The following is a 22,954-nucleotide window of genomic DNA, read 5'->3' on the forward strand; positions in this document are numbered from 1 at the left end:
ACTCGTGCTGCCGTTGTGATTCACACACAAGATTTATGAGCCTCATCCACACAAATTTCCATAGACAACACTTTGTCTTTTTTTTTTGTCTGTTGTAGCAATAGAAATATAATCAAAGACATGCTCCGTCCAGATTTAACAAGAAAAGATAGTAGTTATAAGACACCACACAGGTTTAATGAAAAATGTATTTGTTCATAAAACTGCATACATTATAGTCGGTTTTTATTGTACACTAGACTAACAAGTTTCTTTTCTGCCGTTATAAACTATCTTCGCTTGGCACCATTTAATGTAACACAGCAAAGAAAATGCTTCTTTTTTTTTTTTGCAGACATCAAAGCCGCCTCAACAAGGTAATTAAGACAGAAGAGTTCCTGTGCTGTGCTTTACTCTGGTTGCACTGCATGAATGACCTGTAGCCGTGTAGATTATAGTCAAGGTGTCTGACTGATTAAGCTTGTTATAATGACACAAGTTTGAAATACAAAAAAGAAAAGAGCCAGTCCAGTAAATGTGTGTTTGTTCGTTTAACGAGTCCCTGTGCAAAACGTCCCGTGGAAAGAGGTGAAAAGAGAAAAAGAGGACACGTAAACAACATGGTCCCGTGTCCGTCACTCTTTGTCTTCACATAATCCCAAAGTGCTTTTACAGAAAAGGACGTTTATTACATGGAGTCGTCCGGTAAGTCTATTACAGTCGCCCTCACCTTGACCCCAGATGCACCGAAGAATTCCAGGAAAGAAGAAGAGGAAGAGGACTGAGTGCTGGGAATCAGCAGCGTCTCATCCTGGTCCGCTATCAGTTTCCTGTAAAACACTTGGCTGTACAGAGACGTGTAGATGACGGAGCAGGACACGGCGACCACGATGAAAAACACGGCGCAGGTGGCCATCACCAGAGCGTCCCAGTTCTCCGCGTTCCCACTCAGGACCGCCGCCGCCTCCTTCGTGGTCACGTTAACGCAGTCCCTGCTGGCCGAGACCTCCACGCAAACCTGGTAGCGGGTGGACGGGCGGAGCTGTTTGATCTGGTACTCTCTGACATCAGCAGGAAGTCTGTTGCTGAACGGCATCGACCGGACTTTGGATAAATCGGACCAGTGTAGCTGAGAAACCAAACCGCCTGCAGTGCTCTCCCAGGAAACCATCACGGACCGAGCCTGGACGGACGTGACGTACAGATGCAGCGGTTGAGTCGAAGGTTGGGCCGAGAAGCCGTCCACCACGACCGTCACGGACTTCAGGTCCGCTCCGACCAGATTGTGGGCGACGCAGGTGTACGAGCCGGCCTCCTGCTCTGAGGCGTCGTAGATGTCGAACGTTCCCTCCGGGTGCATGTAGTACTTGTCGGACACGCTTCCCGGTAGCACCCGGTCACCCGAGGGTGTCACCCAGTAGATCTCGGGCTCCGGTTCTCCAAACGCCCGGCAGTGCAGCGACACCGAGCTCCCTTTGATGATCTCGACTTGATGAGGGAGGCTCCCCGGCGAGATCAGAGGAAGGCAGATCTCCGTCATCTCCCTGAAGTGCACTTGCCGGACGTGCTGGCCCTGGTACTCCGGAGGCTCGGCGCAGAACAGAGAGTCCGGCTCCATGAAGCGCACGGCGGTCCGGTTCATGTTGACCCAGCGGATGACGCAGTCGCAGCGGATGGGGTTGCTGTGCAGGCTGACCTCGCGCAGGTTGGGCAGCGAGTCCACGGTGCCGCGGTGCAGAGCGCTCAGAGCGTTGCTGTTCAGCATCAGCGTCTCCAGCCGCGGCAGCTTGCGGAAGGCCCTTGGGTGGATGAAGGACAGCCGGGGGTTGTTGGTGGCCTCGATCTTCGTCAGCTCCGGCAGGTTGTTCAGGGCGAAGCTGTCGATGGAGACGAGCTCCGGCATGCTGTTGATGCCGAGCTCCTTCAGGTGCATCATGTCCATGAAGTCGCCTCTCTGGATCCTCTCGATGGGGTTCTTGTTCAAATCCAGAAACTTCAGGTTCTGGACTCTCGTCAGCGCCGCTCGGGGGACTCGGTTCAGCAGGTTGTCGAAAAACGAGATGCTCTCCAAGTTCTCCAGACCGACCAGAGCGTCGTCGGGGATCTCGGTCAAGTTCATCCTGGCCAGCACGAGGCTCCTGAGGTTAAACAGAGGTTTGAAGTTCATGTCCGACAGCTCCAGGATCGGGTTTTCTCCCAGCATCAGTATCTCCAGGTTGGGAAGCTGCTGGAACCACTGGCTGTTGACGCTGGTCAGTCGATTGGAGTTGAGATGGAGCCTGAGCAGCCGGCCCAGACCCCGGAAGGCCCCGGGGCTGATGGAGGAAATCAGATTGTGGTTGATGTAGAACTCCTGGATGTTGGGCAGCGATGCGAGGCAGCTGTCGGAGAGCTGCTGGATCCAGTTCTCCTCCATGTGGAGCGACAGCAGCCGAGGGAGCGATCCGAGACGAACATCGCCCACCGAGGAAATGTTATTCTGAGACAAGTCGATCTCGGTGACGTTGGCCAAGTAATCCAAAGTTTTCTCCACGTTAACGATGTTGTTTGTCTGCAGCAGCAGCACCTGCGTGTCCGCGGGGAGTCTCTCCGGCAGCGCCGACAGGCCCAGGTCGTTGCAGTCCACCGTGGCGGCCTCGGCGTAAACGGAGCTGGGCGAGAACCACGGTCGTATCTCGCATCGACACAGCGCGGGGCAGCGAGCGGCTTCCTCAGAGGCCCGGACAAACGCAGCCAGAGACAGCTCAGCCAGCAAACAAGCCACTACCGCTGCCTCCTTCATCTTGGCCTCTCCGTGTTCAGCCGGTAATTGGCCCTTATGGAGTCAGCTGTTAGCGCCGTTAACTTCACAAATAAAAGCTTATTTGTTGCTGCTGCTGCGGCGAGACAGACTGGATTTCTGCTGACGCTCCGGTCCCCGAAGCTTTGGCCCCCTTTGTCTTCCAGCTCTTGGCGAGGAGAGGGAAGGCAACCTTTCTTTCAGCTCAGGCCCGTGCCAGGCTGTCATGCACGCTGTGATATGCCAAGGTCGGTGTATCCTTCAGGGAGCGGTTGAGGAATGCTGTGGCTCCGGCAGCGGACGGATCGCTCTGCCTTCCATCATTATTATCCTCCGTCGCTGTCACCGGTGTCAGTTTCCATCTGGGGAGACAGAGGAGAGAGAGAGAGAGAGAGAGTGAAAAAAAGGCCAATATAACACTCTTGCTGTTCAGACACAGAGGCAGATTGACATTTAGGAATATTGAGATTTATTAAGCCTTTTCAGCCTCATTTGATTTTATTGCTTTCCCTTGCACCGTGTGAATTGTAAGTTATGATTAACTTGACCTTAACTCTGTTATTTCACAGGTTTTGAATTCAGAATCTTTTTCTCTTTTCTTAGCCTGTTCAGTCTTGTTAACGTTCCAGAGAAGACAGAGCTCAGACCCATGTGTGTTGATTCAAGAGGCAAAAACATTGCAAGTCCTAATTTCGTCCCTGGCGCTGTAATTAACGGAGCTTCGCCGCCCACCCTGAACCTCTCGTCTTGTTGTGAACAATGCACCTGCGCGCACTTATCAAATCACACACTCAGAATAACAGTATCAACAACATGCATCCCTGTCTACAATGGTTAAAAGTAGAGGACAGAGTCAGTGCTGTTGCAATTACTTTTCTCAATATGGAAAACATTACAGTTTAAAACACCTTTCTGTCAATACAATCAGTTAAAACACAATCATGATTCATATACATATGCCACCAGACAGGCAACACAAGGCCGGTTCACGCTTCCTAAACCACACACCAACTTTCTGAAGCACACAATAAGAATACAGATCAATGAAAGCATGGAACTCCTCCTTTACCACTGCCAATAACTAAACTCACACACAAACTAACATTCAAAAAGCAAATAAAAAAATATCTTGGAATTTCATATCTTTAAAATAACATACGCATACACATACACATGCACATGCACACACACATACACACAAAGGGTCTTATGTAGCGTAATAGCGTCTCTTGTTGTCATTTTCATTTGTTTTACCCTCTTATTTTATTCTTTTTATTTTATTTTATTTTATAACTGCTGTACATCGGAGTTATCTTACACAGGTTCTTTGATGTGGATGATAATGTGATGGTACAGATTTAATGTAAGATTTTGTTGACTGATTGCAGATTTATGTTTAAATGTACTGGTTTTAACTGTGGACCCCAGGAAGACTAGCGGCCTTCTAGAGCGCAGCTAATGTGGATCCTAACAAATAAAACATAAGAACAACAAGCAGACAGTTTGCCACAGCTGACACACACACACACACACACACACACACCGCCCAAAAATATCTAAACCCCGGCTCCTCGCCTCCTTCCTGCATAATGCATGAGTGTGACGGAGCGGCGGCGGTGCAGGTGACAGGTCTACGGCGGCGGCTCTTTGCCTGGTTTCGACGGCACATATTGATGTTTTGATTAATTTGTGACCTTGAGTGCAGAAGCCACAGCCGAGTGTACAACATTAAATGAAGCTGTCGGTTAAAGCCGGAGCAGCCGGCTGCTGATGGGGACGAGCTATGACACTTCATGCATAATATTAGCTTGTTTATGGCGCCGATGTGTGAACAGGTCTAAGGAGTTTCTCTTTCACTTTATTACCTCCTCTCTCTTTCTCTTTCTCTAAGCTCTGGAGTAACAGTGTTGTTTCCAATCAACACTGTTACTAGGACAGTCTAGGTGTTTTGTATTCAATTATAACAACAGGAGACGATTCCACATCTCCTACTGAAAATGTGGATATTTAAAGCTTCCTGTCTTTTATTTTGAAGGGCTGATCCATGAGAAGATCTAAAAACCATTTCAGTCTAGTTTTCCATCTCCTCTCTTGAGCTCTGGTAACAACAGGTCGGTGTCAGCCAATCAGGAGAGAGGAGGAAGAGGTTCTGAGCCTCTCTTCTGTCTGATTGGCTGACTGTTTTCTAAAGTGATCCAATAAAAATAGAGCAGATTTCAGAATAAAACACTCAGAGAAACCAAATCCTGCAAAGTTGTTGGATGTTTGGGTCCAGGTGTTGAGGGGGCGGGGCTTAGTTGTGACATCACAAATTGACAGGAAGTCCTGACGGCTGGTTTTAAGGCTCAGTTTCTGAATACAGGCTGTGTGGCAAGTTGGATTTCCTGCTGTTCCATCATTTCATATTATATTGAAATATTTGTCACAACTTTTTACTTTTTTTTCTTTACTTATGATTTTGCTCTTTATGATAGATGCTGTATTTTCAACATCAACAGTTTCTACCTTTTAAAAGAAGCTTATCCTGAACCTCGAGCCATTAACTTTTCACCTCTAACCCACCAGTGTCCTGACACTGTCAATGCTGATCTTTTTAAAGAAATTGTATGGAATTAAAATGAATCAAAGCATAGCAGTCAGAAAGGAAGACAGTGTTTAAATAACAAAAAGAGAGACTCTGTCCTGTAACAGCAGCAGCCAACTCGCTCTCTGACTTTTCTGTCTCTGTCACAGTGAAGGAACAAATAGACAAAACTAACACACACATAAAAATAAACCAAAAACTTCAGGAATTCAACAAAACAAAACAAAAAAAATCTAAAATGGACAGCTGGCTGACAGATGAACAGACAAAGATGAGCGGGAGCACACAGGCTAAATGATTGAACACACAAGGAGCTGTCGGCTCCTACAAAATAAAACTTTCACCATTCACCAAATTCACCGAAAGTCCAAACAAATATGACAAAGCTCGACTGGTCGGATCAAAGCATCACATTCTCTCTCCTCTCCCTCTCTCTTTTCAAACTCCCAGTTCAGTCAACGTATCATAGCCTCTACTGGATTGTAGGGGTGGGAGAAAACATCGATTCACATAAATATCGCGATATCTTTTTTGACGATTTTTAAATAGATTTTTTTTTTCAAAAATCGATTCACGATCTTATTACTGCTTGAAAAATATTTTTTGTTTTTATTTTTTATTTTTTTTGTTGAATTTTTTTTAATATTGTGCAATGTGCATTTGTTCGCCTTTTTTACATACAGAGAGTACAGGTTTTGAAAAAGGTTATAAGGGTATAAAGTTCACTTTATAATGGAGTATGTTCATTTATAGGCTCCTACAGTGTTTGTGTGCAGATAAATGTTAAAAATGCTAAAGACTAAAAATCGAGAGAATCGGCAATATCGTAGAATCGCAATTTAAATCGGATCGCCATCCAAAAAATCGTGGAAGAATCGAATCGGGAGAAAAGCGTATCGTCCCAGCCCTACTGGATTGTGTGTTTTTGTGCGTTATAACCCTCAGACGACTCTCACTCTTCCATTTGCAATCATCCCTCGCTCCTCTTTGTTTTGCTCTTCTTCCTCTTCTGCAGCTCATTAAAGCGCTCCGGGCCCTCGGTGTCGACGGCCCGGCCCGGAGAGAAGCTGCAGCAGCTTCACCGAGTCGTCTCTGCTGCTCCGTGGAAACAATGCGTTTATGTACAGTATTTAGGTAACGACAAAAACAACTTCTATGCTAATGAGCTGCGCGGTGTGAATGTTAAATGGAGTGTTTAATAGTGGATGTTTTCTCTTTGGGCTTGGAGAGCGCTCTCTCAGGAGACGCCGCCGTACGCTAATTTAATTTCTCTTGTTTACCTCCACGATCCTCACACACTCATTTTCCTCTTATTACTAAACACTGGGAGCTGCACCGACTTCCTTCAGTTACTCCCCCACTCCTGCACACACACACACACATACACACTTCTATAAAATGGAGATGGCTGCGCTGAATGTGGAGCTGTAGATGAAATAAAAAGACAAAGTGTCTGATTATCCGTCCATCTCCTCAGGTTTTAAATGAGTTTAGCTGCAGATTTTCATCCAGAACTTGAGGACGTCTCAAGTTATCTTTAGAGAAATGTAACACAATTGTCAGCAGTGCTGCAGATCAGCAGGAGGGACAGTGTGTCCCTGAAAGCAGCATGAGTTTCAGGTTTTGTAATTCTACGATCCAGATGAACAGTCGGTGAAAAATCATGAACTTTAAGGCGACAACAACAACAACAACAACTCCAGGAGCTAAAGACGAGGTCGTAATTAGGTCGTGCAGCGAGAACTCGATGTTGGTGTTTGGTGTTTTTTAAGCCCAGAGACAGAAGAACTACAGTACAGTGTTAATTTTGTCAGTTATTTTTCAATTTAGTTTTAGTCTTAGTCTTGTGTCAAATGCCCTTATAAGTTTTAGTCATATTTAGTCAGCTTGTATTCTTTTTTGTTTAGTCACATTTAGTCGACGAAAAGTCTTGGCATTTTAGTCTAGTTTTAGTCAAAGAAAATCCAAAGTATTTTAGTCTAGTTTTAGTCAATAGTCTTTTTTTAGTCTTTGAAAGCAGATTGACAGTAATGTTAATCACAACTAATCTACTCAAACCAATATTGACAGGCAGCTGTCAGATGAGCCAACTTTCCAGCTTGTGTGTGCGTTTATGTAGGCTATTTGTCAGTATCTAAACAGAGATGCACACACACACACACACACACACACACACACACACACACACACACACACACACACACACAGCGCAGAAGCGACCGACCAGCGCGGAGATGCGTCTATACGCCAGGGACAAACCAGCCGCAGAAGCGAAGCGGAGCCCTTTGATGTTAACGATTGTGTCGTTCACAGCAGCGCCGCGGCGCAGCCCCGTGCGATCCTGTCAAGCCGGGCAGGAAGTCGCACGAAGAAACAGCGAGAGAATCCGGTTAATTTTCAAAATAAAACACGGCGATTGACAAATGTAATGATGTGAACGGGAGGGCTCCGGCTCGCACATGATCTCCGTTGCTCGGAGCTTCGCAGCGATTCCGCTGCCGGTTTACAGCGCCCGCAGCCCCACTGCAATGGCCATGCGCCCCCCGCCCCCCATAACCAGTTTGTAGCCTACTCGCCACACTTAGCACATAGTGTGTGTGTGTGTGTTCCTCACTCAGGCACACACACACACACCCCTGGCAGCAGCGCAGTAGGATAAAAACATGACACGCATCCAGTGAAGGCACTTTTTGGATTGTAGCTAATTTAAAAGTCTGTGACGAAAAAAGAAAGAGACATTTTATTACGTTTTTATTTGATTAAGTAGATTTCGTCTCGTCTTTTTTCGTCAACAAAAATGCGTGTAAATTTCGTCACAGTCAGTGTTTAAGGGCATTGATTTCGTCTCGTCTTCGTCTCGTTTTCGTCATGAAAAAAACCATCGTTGACGAATATTTTTTGTCTCGTCTCGTCTGACGAAATTAACACTGCTACAGTATATAAAGACTCTGCAGAAGAAACAGCTTCGTCCTTGACCTGGAGTTCAGAAGCAGTTTGGTTCTTTTCTTCCAGAAGAGAATCAACAGATCTGTCTCTTAGGAAACCAGTTTTTATAAAACAAGACGGTTGAACTGACAGAAACGATGGAGGCAAAAACACACTGTGGCTCCAACATGGTGGTTGAGGTTCATTGGAAATAATCTGTTCCCATTCACACCGGGGTATAAATGTCAGATTTGTTTGCATTCGAGACGCATCTTGAAATCCAATTGCTGTCAGTCTGGACCAGACTGAAGGACCGCCCACTCTGCTGAGAAGCTGTCTGTCGATTGGCTTATTGATTTACATTGCCATAATCCCTATAGTCATAGCAGTAGGTTCGTTACCTTAAATTGTCGGTGCAAGCTATTTTTAGAACGGCGGAGCAGAGCCGTGAGCTGCTCAGAGCTACGCTACGGAGGCTCATTATGGGATTTCTTGGTTTCCCTCATCAAACTCATCAAATACACAATCCAACAACTCCACACAATCTGGTGGACAAGTTGTGAGCTGCACATTCACCACGCTATGAGATGATAACACAACGTTACCAGACAGAGTTGTTGTAGAGGGAAATACAGAGACTGTTGATGAAAAACTGTCCCTGAAGGCAACGTGCATCAGAGGTTTTGCATGAATTTACCTCTAAAACAACGTTTGTGTTTTAATTAACATGTTGAATTATTGTCCAGTTAGTGACCAATCAGATCAGCCCCTCCTCTATCTCCATCTTTCCTTTCCCCCCTCTTCCCTCTGCCACTTCCTGTTCCCGTCCTGACTCCAGGATTAGCGGCGTTAGCTGCTGGCGGCCTCTGGTCCGAGAGTCACAGTAAGTGTGTTTATTCCTGCTGAGGGAACAGTGAGTCTGTGGCTTCAGCCTCTCACTCTGCCAATGCAGCACTCAGCAGCGCACAGCCAGAGGATCTCCTGCAGCTGATAAAAGTATTTAGTAATGCATTATACAACCCTCACACAGACCTCAGAGCAGCTCAGTTTAACCCGACAGGACTGCCAGCCCCGGCACTTTTTTTTTTTTTTTTTCTAAGTGCTGAGTATTGACATTCTGTGAACGGATTAAAGCGGCGCCACTGTGAAATATTTATGTATTTCTCATGCCGAGGGGTCGGAGCTCTGTCGCCGCCATCGTCCTGAAGTGGCAGACGTCTCATAAAGTCGTCGCTAACTCTCCTCCATGTTTTATTCAGCGCTCAACGCGTACGGTACGGTGCAGCCGGCTGAGACGCAGGGGGACGGACTGTTGCTGCTTTTTATTTATACCACTGATGGATCACAAATCAAAACATAACACACACACACACACACACACACACACCTCTGATCATTGATTGTTTGTCTGTGTTGGAACAGAAGCACTAATCGCATTTGTGGTTCCAGTGATAAACACGAGGACTGAACACATCTCCATTGTCATTGTCAGGGTTATTACAATACTAGTTGAAGTTTTGAAAAAAGGTAACGTTGCCCTCCTGTGTTATTATAGGGATAGTTCAACATTTTGTCAAATTGGCCCATTGCCATAATCCCTATATAGTCATAGCAGTAGGTTTGTTACCTTTAATTGTCGGTGCAAGCTATTTTTAGAACGGCGGAACAGAGCCGTGAGCTGCTCAGAGCTACGCTACGGAGGCTCATGGGATTTCTTGGTTTCCCTCATCACGGCTGTTTTAGAGGGAAATTCATGCAAAACAGCTGGTGCGCGTTGCCTTCAAGGACAGTTTTTCATCAAGCAGTCTCTGCATTTCCCTCTAAAACAACTCTGTGTGGTAACGTTGTGTTATTATCTCATAGCGTGGTGAATGTGCAGCTCACAACTTGTCCACCAGAGCGTTGTGGAGTTGTTGGATTGAGCATTTGATGAGTTTGATCCCATGAGCCTCCGTAGTGTAGCTCTGAGCAACTCACGGCTCTGCTCCGCCGTTCTAAAAACAGCTTGCACCGACAATTAAAGGTAACAAACCTACTGCTATGACTATAGGGATTATGGCAATGGGCCAATTTGCCTAAATGTTGAACTATCCCTTTAACATCTGTCCACCAAGACGCAGAGTTTCTATCAATTTACTATTCGTTTATCTATTTATACTAAGTCGCTTTGCTCATGTCATAATCAGTATGATCACTAGGTGTCGCCTAGCAACGAAACCGATCAAACATGAACTGATTCATTAAAATAACAAAAAAGCAAAGTAAAAAACAAAATAAAAAATTAGATATACTGGATACTGTCACTATTGTAAAGTAAAGGACTTCAGATTGGACAGGAATAATAAAAGCAGAAGCAGCAGTTTGTCAGAGCAGCAGATGAATGTGCAGCCGGCGCAGGTGGGTGACAAAACGCTGTTGTTCTTTATTTAACAGCCGTTAATCCTGAGCTCAGATGTTTGATTTCAGACCCAGCGTGGCGTCTTTAACTGAACAAAGCCGGGCGCTGCCATTGGCTGAAGATAAATCTGCTCATCATGAGTCTCTGTGAACCCACCGACCGACCGACCGGCCGACCGGCCTGCGGCTCAGGATAAATGGCATAAATAAACACGTCCGACACGTTTATCGATTAAATAAAATTGCTGTGACGGCGTCCAAACATCAGGAGGGAGATAAACGAGAGCTGCTGCTGCAGATCCAGACTGAACGCCGGACCTGGTCTGTTGCTCCAGGGCCTCGCAGCTTGTCTGTAATTAACAGAGCTGATTGTGGCTGTGATGTGTGTGACCTTTGCGTCTGGACAGATTCCTTGTTAATAACTCAGCTCCCTGCAGACAGACAGACGCCGTAACCGCCGTCACCCCCCCGCCCTCGTGTTCATGAGCTGCCGACTGCAAAAAACTCAGAGTTTGAGCTGCGACGGCGAGCTGCTGCTGCTGCCCTTCAACCCCTCGACCGCCTCAACAAAGTTTCCTTTGAGCAACGAGCCCAACAACGCCCACCGGCTCAGCGTCTCTGACCTCCCTGGGGGCGGCGGGAAACGGGAGCTTTCCTCCATCGCACATCGACAGAGCGAAGACGAAGACGGAGAAGAGGAGGAGGAGGAGGAGGAGGAGGAAAAAAACCCACATGATATGAGCTCATGTGCTTTTACCTCTCAAGGACATCTCATGCAGCAGATCTCAACTTCAATCCAATTTATTTCTAAAGCGCTATCAAAGCTGCTGCAGACAAGAGTTTGATGTAAAAAAAAAAAAAAAAAAATCCATCCGTTTTATCAGAGTGAAGAGCGAGAGTCTGCTGCGACGGACCGACCGACCGTCGCTCTGCGGCTTCTGCGTTTGTCTAAAATTACTTTCTGATGTCGAGCCGACAAAAGAAAGAAAAGAGAGTCACAAAGAAACAGCTCAAATCCAGAGTTTGTTCACTGACATGAAACACGAAGGATGCTGCAGGTTCATGCAGGTTCACCTCGCCTCGATCAGACCATAATAACACACATATCGACATTAGACGTTGGTGATTCTGCGTCAAAGATGTAACGAGACAGTACGACGTTATCGTCATGTCTCCAAGAGCAAAACAGAATATTCAGCGACCGACTGTTACAGCTACAGATCTTCCATCACTGACAAGAAACTCCAGCTGCTCTCTAAAGGTACATTGTGTAGGAATTCCTCCCATCTAGCGTTGCGGTTGTATATCTCAGCAACTCAGTCATATTTTTCATGCTGCATTCACGTGAAATTGGGCAGAGGGCAGACGGACGACAGCCGCTGCACGTAACGGCATAAACAGCTCGTTCATTCAGTCATTTAAAGGTACATTGTGTAGGAATTCCTCCCATCTAGCGTTGTGGTTGTATATCTCAAGCAAGTCAATGGTATTTTTCATTCTGCATTCACGTGAAATTGGGCAGACGCTATATGTTGTCATGGCGATGTGGTATTGTTTTACCGGCTTTCTCTGGACTTCTGTGACTAAAATGACATCTGGTTTGTTAGCGACGGCCGTCTGCCCGACTGCAGGTGAATGCAGCATCAGTGTAACGCTCCATTCCTCCTCACTGTGTTACCGCGGTGACGCCACCTCCACCTGAGCCGACAGCTCCGGTGTCTCCGCTGAGTTTCCGTGGTTTCCTACCGTCACGCTGCCACTGAACGTAAAAACATGGCGACACCACATGGCAGCAGCACCGAGCTTACCCGCTCCATGGAGATATGAATGATATGAACGGCTCATTCAGAGCTGAAAGGAACACTTCACTTTGTTGATGGGGGGGATTACTGGTTAATGAAAAACAGACTGAAGAACCAAATAATTGATTTTCCTGAATAGATAACAGGAGAAGTTACACAATGTCCCTTTAACCAAGTCTCAGGTCTGGATCTGATCAATGTGGCTGGTTTTGGTCCTTTCAGACTTTTCCGTTTGATCCAAAACCAGATTTACAGATGTGGAAGCTCCCTGGACCAAACTAAACCACGGTTCAGACTAAAGCTTTTTGTGTTTTTCTATGGTTTGGGCTTTTGTAGTTCAAACAGGAAGTTGTGGTGGTTAGCCGACGCGCTCCACCTCCACCTCCCTGCTCTCACATCACTCACTAATTATCCTTGTTTGTTCCTTTTTACTGGGTCGCCTCTTTGCTAATGAGCTGAGCTGAGCTGAGCTTTGGTGACTTTACGACGACGCCTGTTTACAAACCAATTAATGTCAACTGTAGAGAGAGATGCAGCAAACGTAGGTGATGAGGACAGGACGTTAATATGTCATCAACAGTTGTTTGGTGTGAAACCAGAACCAACCGGATCAGATGTAGACGATCGAACAGAAACACCAACCTTGGTTCCCGAATAATCTTTTAACACCTTTAAAGGGACATTGTGTAACTTCTCCTGTTATCTATTCATGAAAATCGATTATTTGGTTCTTCAGTCTGTTTTTCATTAATCAGTAATCCCCCCCATCAACAAACTGAAGCGTTACACTGATGCTGCATTCACCTGCAGTCGGGCAGACGGCCGTCGGTAACAAACCAGATGTTATTTTAGTCACAGAAGTCCAGAGAAAGCCGGTAAAACAATACCACATCGCCATGACAACATATTGTCACGTGTATTGTTTTGCCTCGTGCTGACGGACCACTTGTTTACATAGAGGCTTGTTTATGCCGTTACGTGCAGCGGCTGTCTGCCCAATTTCAGGTGAATGCAGCGTGAAAAATACGATTGAGTTGCTTGTGATATACAACCACAACGCTAGATGGGAGGAATTCCTACACAATGTACCTTTAACAGAATCAACTACAAACATGTGGAATAATAAGTTTACATGTCAAAGTATTTAAACCTTCAAGTGAGAACAAACCAGCAACAACAACAGCTGTTGAATCATGAATCAATGAAAGCGTGCGTCCTCCCACAGAGGAGAAACTGATTTACTGTGAATCCAGATTTTTGTTTTATCAGTTTGACATTCTGCAGGTTTATTTTCCTCCTTCAGTTTCCTTCAGTTTTCTCATTGATCTCGCGTTCTGCAGTCAAACCCATGTGTGTTTGTCCAAATTAATGTTTGAGCAACGTGAACCAAGAAGAAAGAAACATAGGAAATGACTTTAACACATGAATCAGTCTGTTTATAGATTATATAACAATATCAATATCTGATTGGAGCGCATGTATTGATCAGTAAATTCAGTTTTAGACGAAGAGATCCGTCCTGTCACTTAAAGATCAACAATGTTCTTCAACATAAAACTGAACCTACCATGATTTAATAAAAAAAAGTAGAATAAAATGGAATCTAAAAGTAAAAAAAATCTTGTCAATAATCAATCGCGCCATATGCCAACATGGATTTAGTTTCCTGTTTGACTGAATATGTCGACATAAATCTGCTTCATAAGGAATACAAGTGTTGATTATAGAAATAAATGAAGTGAAGAGAGAACAGACTGAAACACAGAGGAGGAGGATCAGTTCCTCCACCTGCTGCTGCTGCTCAGAGACTCAGTTCAGGTCTGGAGAACGGAGCTGACGTCATGGAGGTGTTTTCACCCCCACACACTCCATTACCACCCATAGGGAGGATTTATTTATATTCTGAGTGACATCAACTTGAACTGTAACTACACAAAGAGGCAGGTGGAGAGCCTCAGATCTGAAACTAAAACTCTGAGCTGAAAACTCTAAAGCTAACGCCATGTTCTCCTGGATCAAAGAGAGAAGAGATGGTTGTTAGAGTTCAAGAACAATCTGCTGCTCATTTGGAGAATATAGGAACTCAGTTTATATATAGATATAGAAGCTCTCTTTAATGTACACTGCATTTGATGGTTCTAAAAATATCTGGACTGCAACGGAAAGTTGGTCCAGAGAGTCGTCAAAGGAAAGAGACACCGAAACGCTGCATATAGATGTTTCTATTAAAGTTCCATACAGTATAAAGGTAGATGTTTGTGTTAAAGTTCCATACAGTATAAAGGTAGATGTTTGTGTTAAAGCTCCATACAGTATAAAGGTAGATGTTTGTGTTAAAGCTCCATACAGTATAAAGGTAGATGTTTGTGTTAAAGCTCCATACAGTATAAAGGTAGATGTTTGTGTTAAAGCTCCATACAGTATAAAGGTAGATGTTTGTATTAAAGCTCCATACAGTATAAAGGTAGATGTTTGTATTAAAGCTCCATACAGTATAAAGGTAGATGTTTGTGTTAAAGCTCCATACAGTATAAAGGTAGATGTTTGTGTTAAAGCTCCATACAGTATAAAGGTAGATGTCCATGTGTAGTGTGATTATAAAGCAGCTCTAGGTTCTATATTAATACTGTGAAAGTATCAAAGCCTCAGTCCACAGAGAAATGCACACAGCCTGTATTCAGAAACTGAGCCTTAAAACCAGCCGTCAGGACTTCCTGTCACTTTGTGATGTCACAACCAAGCAGTCACACCAAGCCCAGCCCACTTGGACCCACCATACACGTTTTTTATCTGACCTTGTTGGAAAAAACACTGATTCATTTAAATTTAAGTGAAACCACCATGTTTCTCAAACCAAACAAGTATTTTGTTGCCTAAATGGAGTCAGGACGTAAAGCCCAGACTCCACCACCCACTCCTCTCACCTCTCATTCATCCTATGAGCTACATTTAATAATAAAATAAAATAAAATAAAATAAAAAAAAGTTAATAATCACTAGGATCACATTTTATACAGTTATAACTTTGTTCCTTTCGGAGGGAATGAGCCTCCAGTCATAGAAAATGAGAACAGAACATGAGCAGATGGAGCTGTTCATGTTCCACAGTCGCCAGGTAAAAGGTGTGATTGTTAACATCTCACACACACACACACACACACACACACACACACACACACACACACACACACACACACACACACACACACACACACACACACACACACACACACGGAAGAAGAAGAAGCTGTGATGATAAGTTGGTCGTCTTTTAATAAACTGATGATCAAACTGGATAATTAGGTCTTTACGTCATCAGGAGACAGGTTGCAATCTGGACTCACTTTAAAACAAAGGCAGCGTATTGTGTAGCAGTATCAACACAATGGGCTGGTTTATCTCCTCCATCTGCTCTGTTTGTCTTGGGATGTCTTTGTTTTGTTTTGTTTTTTTGTTTTTTTTATTATATTTTATTGCTGCAGATTTTCATCGTTTAATTTCAACCATTTAAAGCAACAACCAGTTCCAGTCTGCTGGGTCGACTGGTCTGCTGCACTGTTGTGAGCTTTTGAGTTTTTTTGCTTCTTCTTTCTCTATTTCTTATTCTTGTAAATTTAATAACTTCTGGGGGTTTTGACTATAAAGAGAAAATAAGAGATCTGAAGACCCTCGCTGTGTTGGACCCTCAGAGACTAAATTATTAATGTGTAAATCAAAAAAACAGATTAAATATTGAAAATAACCTTTAGTTGCAGCTCCGAATATTCACATGTGGCGGCGGAGTCGGTTCACGCAGGTCGTTTCACTTTGAACCTCGGAGCTAATTTACTGAGCAATAGAGAGAGAGAGAGATGGTTAAATTCTGAGAGAAAAGAAAAGAGTACAAACTCCATGTTTTCCTCTTCTTCCTCTTCTTCTCCCGTGCTTTTATTTTGAAGGGCTGATCCATGAGAAGATCTAAAAACCATCTCAGTGTAGTTTCCTCTCTCTTTCAGCTTCTCTCTGGAGCTCTAGTAACAACAGGTTGGTGTCAGCCAATCAGAAGAGAGGAGGAGGCTCTGAGCCTCTCTTCTGATTGGTTGACTGTTTCCGGACTAATCCAATAAAAATAGAGCAGATTTCAGAATAAAACACTCAGAGAAACTAAATCCTGCAAAGTTGTTGGATGGTGGGTCCAGGTGGTTAGGGGGCGGGGCTTAGTTGTGACATCACAAAATGGCTCATTTTAACCACTGAGAAATTTAAAATAAAAAAGCCGATGACGCTGCTGTTTCCAGATCTGTCTCTAATCAGCTATGTTGACATTTAATGCATCTAATTACATTTAATGATGGGGAATGAGAGTGGGACAGTGAACGCCACATTAATCTTATGCTCATTAGCATAATTTTACTCTCTCTCTCTATATATATATAATTATCTATTTACAAAATCTGCATGTGACAGTTCCTAATTTAAATATTCAGTATTAAATGGTCTGTTCTTCCCAGCACTTACACACACTCACACAGGTGTTTTCTGATGTGACGTTGCCGTGGTAACAGTGAGGTTAGGTGTAAGTAAGTGTTTTGTAAAGGTTAAAGGGGCCGTGCACTGGGCTGACAGTAATTACACAAAGACCGAGGTTCCATGATTAAAAGAAATGAACAGAGACTCCTTCACTCTCAGTGCATTTATGTAGTCGTCGTATTTCCAACCTGAACCTGAACCTCCACCTCCACCTTGACCTCCAACACCGTCTGCTGCACCAGACATCCATCAGATTTATGATTAGAGTCTGAAACATTGGAGCCAACAAACGTCTGCAACGTTTTAGTCTACGTTTACATGGAAGCAGACTTTCACGTTTTCACCCTTTACACGGGGACACAACAGCGGAGCGTTTTTAAGATTTCCACTCTGGAGGTTTGGTGTGGTTTCACTTTTTTGCGTTTTCAAGCCCCCAAAACGCTGTCGCCGTCTAAACAAAATTCACATCCGATGAAATATTTTGCCGTTTTTATCCACGAGCATTGTCGTGTAAACAGGGCCTTCGTTTTTCAAATAAAAGCTGAAGACAAACTGAGTCTGAGTTGACTCCTGTCGCCCGAATGAAGGTGAAGCTCAGAAACCAGAACAACCAGGAGAAACAGACGTGAATGCAGAGGATTGATAGGAAAGTTTGGTAACACTTTACTTGAATGGGTATTCATAACCATGACATAACACTGTCATAACCATCAATGAATACTTATGACAGCTGTCGTTAAGTGTCATTCGGTATTTGAGATGTTTTTGTTATGAGAACTTGACATAAAGACAATTTAAACTGTCATAGCAGACCTAATTGCCAAAATTTTTAAATGATGTCAAGTTCTCATAACAAAAACATCTCAAACAATGTCAACTTTGCATCAAAAGTGACATAACTTACCGAATGACACTTAATGACAGCTGTCATAAGTATTCATTGATGGTTATGACAGCTGTTATGTCATGGTTATGACAGTGTTATGTCAGCTTTATGAACACGTATTCAAGTAAAGTGTTACCAAAAGTTCAATGGTGACGATAATAACAAAATCTGTTTTACAGTCCAGTAGCTACTTGTGGTTTGATGTTGTTGTGTGTTAGATAAGAGTGTTGGTTGTGTTTCCAAATGATCGGATGATGCCGCCGCCGCCATGATGGAGCTTTGTTGCGGTTGGTGTTGAGTATGAACAGTGGGAACGCTGACCTGAACGACTCAGTTTACGTTCACACAATAGTTTGTATGGTTATAGTTGAAATTTAAGACCTATCACGACAAATAAAAAACGTACAAAAGAAATGCGGAGTCACAAAATTAGAAATTGATTGCAATTATATAATATATAATTGACTACAAACAAGCCTAACACGCAATTATATATAATTGCGTGTTAGGCTTGTTTGTAGTTGAAAATACATTCAGTAAAGCACAATGAAGTGTCGCAGTAGCATTTTATTGAGCATTTGCGGTAGCGAGGGCTCTACGATGTGTTTCTTTTGGTTTTTTTTAATTTTATAATGTTTCTGTAGTTGTAATTCTGTCAGACCCAAGGACAAATAGCTGCAGCCAATCTATATTCTATAGATCTATAGGTGAAAACTACAGGTTTCTACTCAGGTGCAGGTGTTTCATCTACAGTTCACCTGAGCTACACCTGGTTTTACAATCTCAGCAGAACATGACTCAGCGTTATAGTGGTACACAGTAGTTTTTGCCGCACGTCGACGACCGGAGAAAAACTGCTGAACAGACAGAGGATGAAAGTGACAGAAACGTCTGAACGTAGCGGTGAAACGACTGGTTGTTAGTGTCAGTGATGGGATGGAGGAGGAGGAAGAGGAGGAGGAAGAACAACACAGTAACATTTAGCTACAACAACAGAACAAAGGAACCACAGCTGCTTCATTTTCATCTGGATCAACTGGACTTTTCTTCTTTTTATTGTTTTTGTTTTTATTGCGTGAACCGACTCGGCTCAGAATCCTCTCTCATTTTGATTCAGATCCAAACATAAATCATCATTTACGTGACAGACGAGTTTCTCTCTCTGTTTGTCTCCAGCTGGGTTTGCTTTGGGAAGAATTTCTGCCCTCAAGATAAAAAAAAAACATGAACCTGCTGCAAATGTTTGAACAAAGGACGAAATGTGAGCTGAAAGAAAGAATCTGGAGTTAGACACGGCAGCTGTTTGGACGGTTCAAGTATTAGAAGAGCTGCTGTCTTTAGAATATTTGATTAAATCTTAGATTAAAGGTATTTTTCCCACCAAGATTCAGCTTTAAGATCTTTATGCAAAGGAGGAGGAGGAGTGGATGGTTGATGACAGCGATGATAGTGTCCCGTAGTATCCATTGGTTGTCATGGATACAATAGTAAACATGCAGGCTAGCAATAGTGGCGTACCCTACCTAAGATTGTCCCTATGGTTACTTACTACTATCCACCTTTTTCCGAACGTTAAAAAAACGGAAGCCGGTTTTGCTCTTCCGGTGGAATTTTATGTTTACGTTTCCATGGTTTTCAGTAGTCACGATAAATGGATTGGATGGATTTTTTTTTTTTTTCTCAATAAAATTCTGTAAAACGCATGGATCATCACACCAGCTTTTAACAATGGATATCACACAAACTGAAATCCATGTTAAAAGCAAAAGCCAGCGTTAGCCTAATAGATCTGACAACGACTGAAAACCACGGAAACGGAAACGTACAATTCCACCGGACCATAGATGACGTTCGGAAACTTGTGGATAATAATGTTCCTCTGTTGGTCAGGTGTAAATCTGTCGCCATGTTACAACAACGATACAAAACAAACAAACGATGCAAACAGCTGGTTTCTCTCTGCTGCTGTCATAACTCACTACGGCCACTAGGTGTCGCTTGGCAACAGAATCACAATGACCAATCTTCTACCTACATTTATTTGTAGAAGACGGAGACAAACGAGTCCACGAGACGTTTCGTTTTTGTGTTTTTTTTGTATAGCAGCTTTTTATGATCCATAATTACGTTTATTTATTTTACGGCGACATCTAGTTGCTATGGTGATGATGATGACGGGAGCCAAGGCGGTCCGATCCAGGACTTTGATGCAGGACTTTTTCTGTTTCTTTTTTTTCATTTTTGTGTTTCTGACCTGAACCAGGTGGTATAATGAACTTTATAGACCGTAGACTACACTGGTACAGCCGCTTTTATTTGTATTTATTTACAAATACTTTTTAATCTATTTGCAAATACTTTTTAAATTTACAAATGAATTAGTTTAGGTCCAGTAGATGCAGTACGAGGCTATTTTGAGGAAACTCATGTGGCCTTGCTGGTTGCTCTGGTTTGAGGACGTGTTGAAGAAACGTATCTGATGGGATGGTTTGAACAGCAGGAGAAGTTTAGAAGTTAAAGTAGCTTCACATGATGTTTGGACATTAAAGCAGAAGTAAGCGTAATGTTTGTGTTAAAGGGATAGTTCACCCAAAATTGAAATTTTGAAAAATTGACTTATTTAATTTTTTTCGGGACAATTTCTCATTTCGGGGCTTCAATACAAGATGGACATTACATACGAGCAGCATGGAGGTATTTGGATGTTTTTTGGTGTGTCTTTTTGTTACGAAGACAGTTGGTATCCATTTGCAACCGTTATATGGACATGCACTGCTACGCCGAGACCCCCTGTAACTCAGAGAAGCCACGGAGGACTCTGAAACTTCTCCCAGCCCTTAGTCCACATGAGGGGGAGGAGATAATGAGTGAAATTTCAATCTTGGGTGAACTATCGCTTTAATTTAAGTCTTAAATAGTTGTATCTTCCGACAGCAATCACTTCTATAGAGTGTTTGGTCTGAAACACGGGTCTGTCAGTCACTCTGCTCTGCTCTGAGCCGAGGTGAAAACTTTCCTTGTATCCTACAACCTTTATCCAATGAGGAGAGAGAACGGCATAAAGGGGCAGTCCTCTCTGCGTGTGCAGCTGCGTCTCCTCCCACTCAACACCTGAACATCCAAACCGTCTTTATTTAATTAGCGCCGGAGTAAAGTAATCCTCCTCCTGCTGCTGCTGCTGCTGTCAGAGAGAGGAGGAGAATTATGGGATGTCGTCAAGCTGCAACTCCTCTGAGGAGCCTCGTGACGGAGATTGAGGACGAACACCGACTGACTGACTGAGAGACTGAGTGATGGAGAGATGGAGGTTGTCGTGGCGACGTTGACGACGTGAAGAAGCCGAGACTCCGTTTCAGTCGGAGCTGGAGAATCTGACCGGTGTTAACGAGCAGCAGGAGGGAGAGAGAGAGGAGGAGGAGAGAGAGGGGGGTTCTGGGTAATTAGGCGATCAGTGGTGGGAACGTCTTCCCTCCAGTCAGAGGAGGAGGAAGAGGAGGCAAGGCAATTTTATTTGTATAGCCCGTTTTTACCACCAGTTTGTCTCAAAGAGCTTTACATGGCATCACAACAACATCCTCTGTCCTTAGACCCTCACATCCACTGAGGAAAAACTCCATGGAAAACCCTTTTAACAGGGAAAACCAGGAGAAAGCTCAGGGTGAGCAACAGAGGAGGAGGAGGATGAGGAGGAGGAGGAGGTGGAGGAGGAGGAGGAGGAGGTGGCCCTGCAGCCGATCCTGTGACCTGCACCCGTCCTCATCTCTCTGTCTGTCTCCTGACTCATCACACACACACACACACACACACACACACACACACACACCAGCCGCCACCGTCCGTCTCTAACGAGAGGCGACGAAGCCTTCGCCCTCGTTAGCGTCCGTTAGTCAGAGAGTTGTCAGGCTCAGGACTTCCTCTGTCTCTTTGACCTGCCTGATGAAGACGAGGACAACCCCCCTACTCCTCCTGCTCCTCCTCCTCCTCCTCCTCCTCACCTCCCTCACCTCCCTCACCTCCTCCTGCCTTGTTGCTCCTCCTCGCTGCTGCTCTGACTTCAAGAGGACGAACCTGTGGAGCGACGCCGACCGACCGACCGACGACGAGACTGAAGCTGCTCGGCCGACGCAGAGAGACGCCGAGGAGACAGAGGACAGAGGAGGCGAGGACACAGAGGAGGCGAGGACACAGGAGGAGACGAGGACACAGGAGACAAGGACAGAGGAGTCGAGCTGCAGCGTTTTCAAAACCTGCGACAAAAAAAAAAAAAAAAGAAAGAAAAATCCCATGCAGCCCTGTTCTGTTTTCTCATTCCCCTCAGCTGTCAGAACCGCAGGCTGAGCCGCCACAGCTCTCAAGGACTACCGCAGTCCTCCCAACACACACACACACTATAACACACACACAATAACACACACAGACACACACACTCTTAATCACACACACACAGAGTCACACAGCGACAAACACTCACCAGTAGAAGTGGTTTCCATCACGTCCCGTGCAGCAGCAGCAGCAGCAGAGATTCAGCAGGTATTCCTGGCATGGCTGCAGCAGCACCGGGTGTGTGTGTGTGTGTGTGTCTGTATGTGTGTGTGTGTGTGTGTCTTCCTCTGTGTGTTTTATTTAAGGCACGCAGCGCTGCATGTTAACATCCAGCAGCAGCTATTTTCCCCGTTTTCCTTGAGTATCTCCAAGAACGAACGTCTTCTCTTCTTTCCCTCTCCACGGCGACAGAGAGATGGAGAGAGAGAGAGAGAGAGAGAGAGAGAGAGAGAGAGAGAGAGAGAGAGAGAGAGAGAGAGAGGAGGGGGGGGCGAGAGACTCTGATGGAGAGAGAGAGGCAGAGTGAGAGAGAGAGAGAGAGAGAGTGTGTATTAAACGGAGAGAAGGGTGAGAGAGGCTGTGAGTGAATGAGAGGTTTATGTTTGTCGTTCCTCCATCCTTCCTCTCCTCTGCTTTTGGAGAGATCATCCATCACTCTATTACACACACACACACACACACACACACACACACTTATACACACACATACACACTAATACACGCACACACACACACACACACACACTTCTACACACATCGGTACATTCGAG

General features: G+C 44.4%; 2 protein-coding genes across 4 annotated transcripts in view; one reads left to right on the plus strand and one right to left on the minus strand.

Moving 5' to 3' along the window:
* The window catches only part of immp2l (inner mitochondrial membrane peptidase subunit 2), a 167,980-nt gene that overhangs the window by 111,993 nt on the left and 33,033 nt on the right, over window positions 1-22,954 (plus strand). The window lies entirely within an intron of this gene.
* On the minus strand, window positions 668-2,761 carry lrrn3a (leucine rich repeat neuronal 3a; the record flags this gene model as incomplete). Its single annotated transcript, XM_083973883.1, has 1 exon — window positions 668-2,761. The coding sequence occupies one exon, from the start codon at window positions 2,759-2,761 to the stop codon at window positions 668-670; it is 2,094 nt and encodes a 697-aa protein (XP_083830009.1).

Source organism: Trachurus trachurus, assembly GCF_905171665.1.
Source record: "Trachurus trachurus genome assembly, chromosome: 6".
Classification (NCBI taxonomy): Eukaryota; Metazoa; Chordata; class Actinopteri; order Carangiformes; family Carangidae; genus Trachurus; species Trachurus trachurus.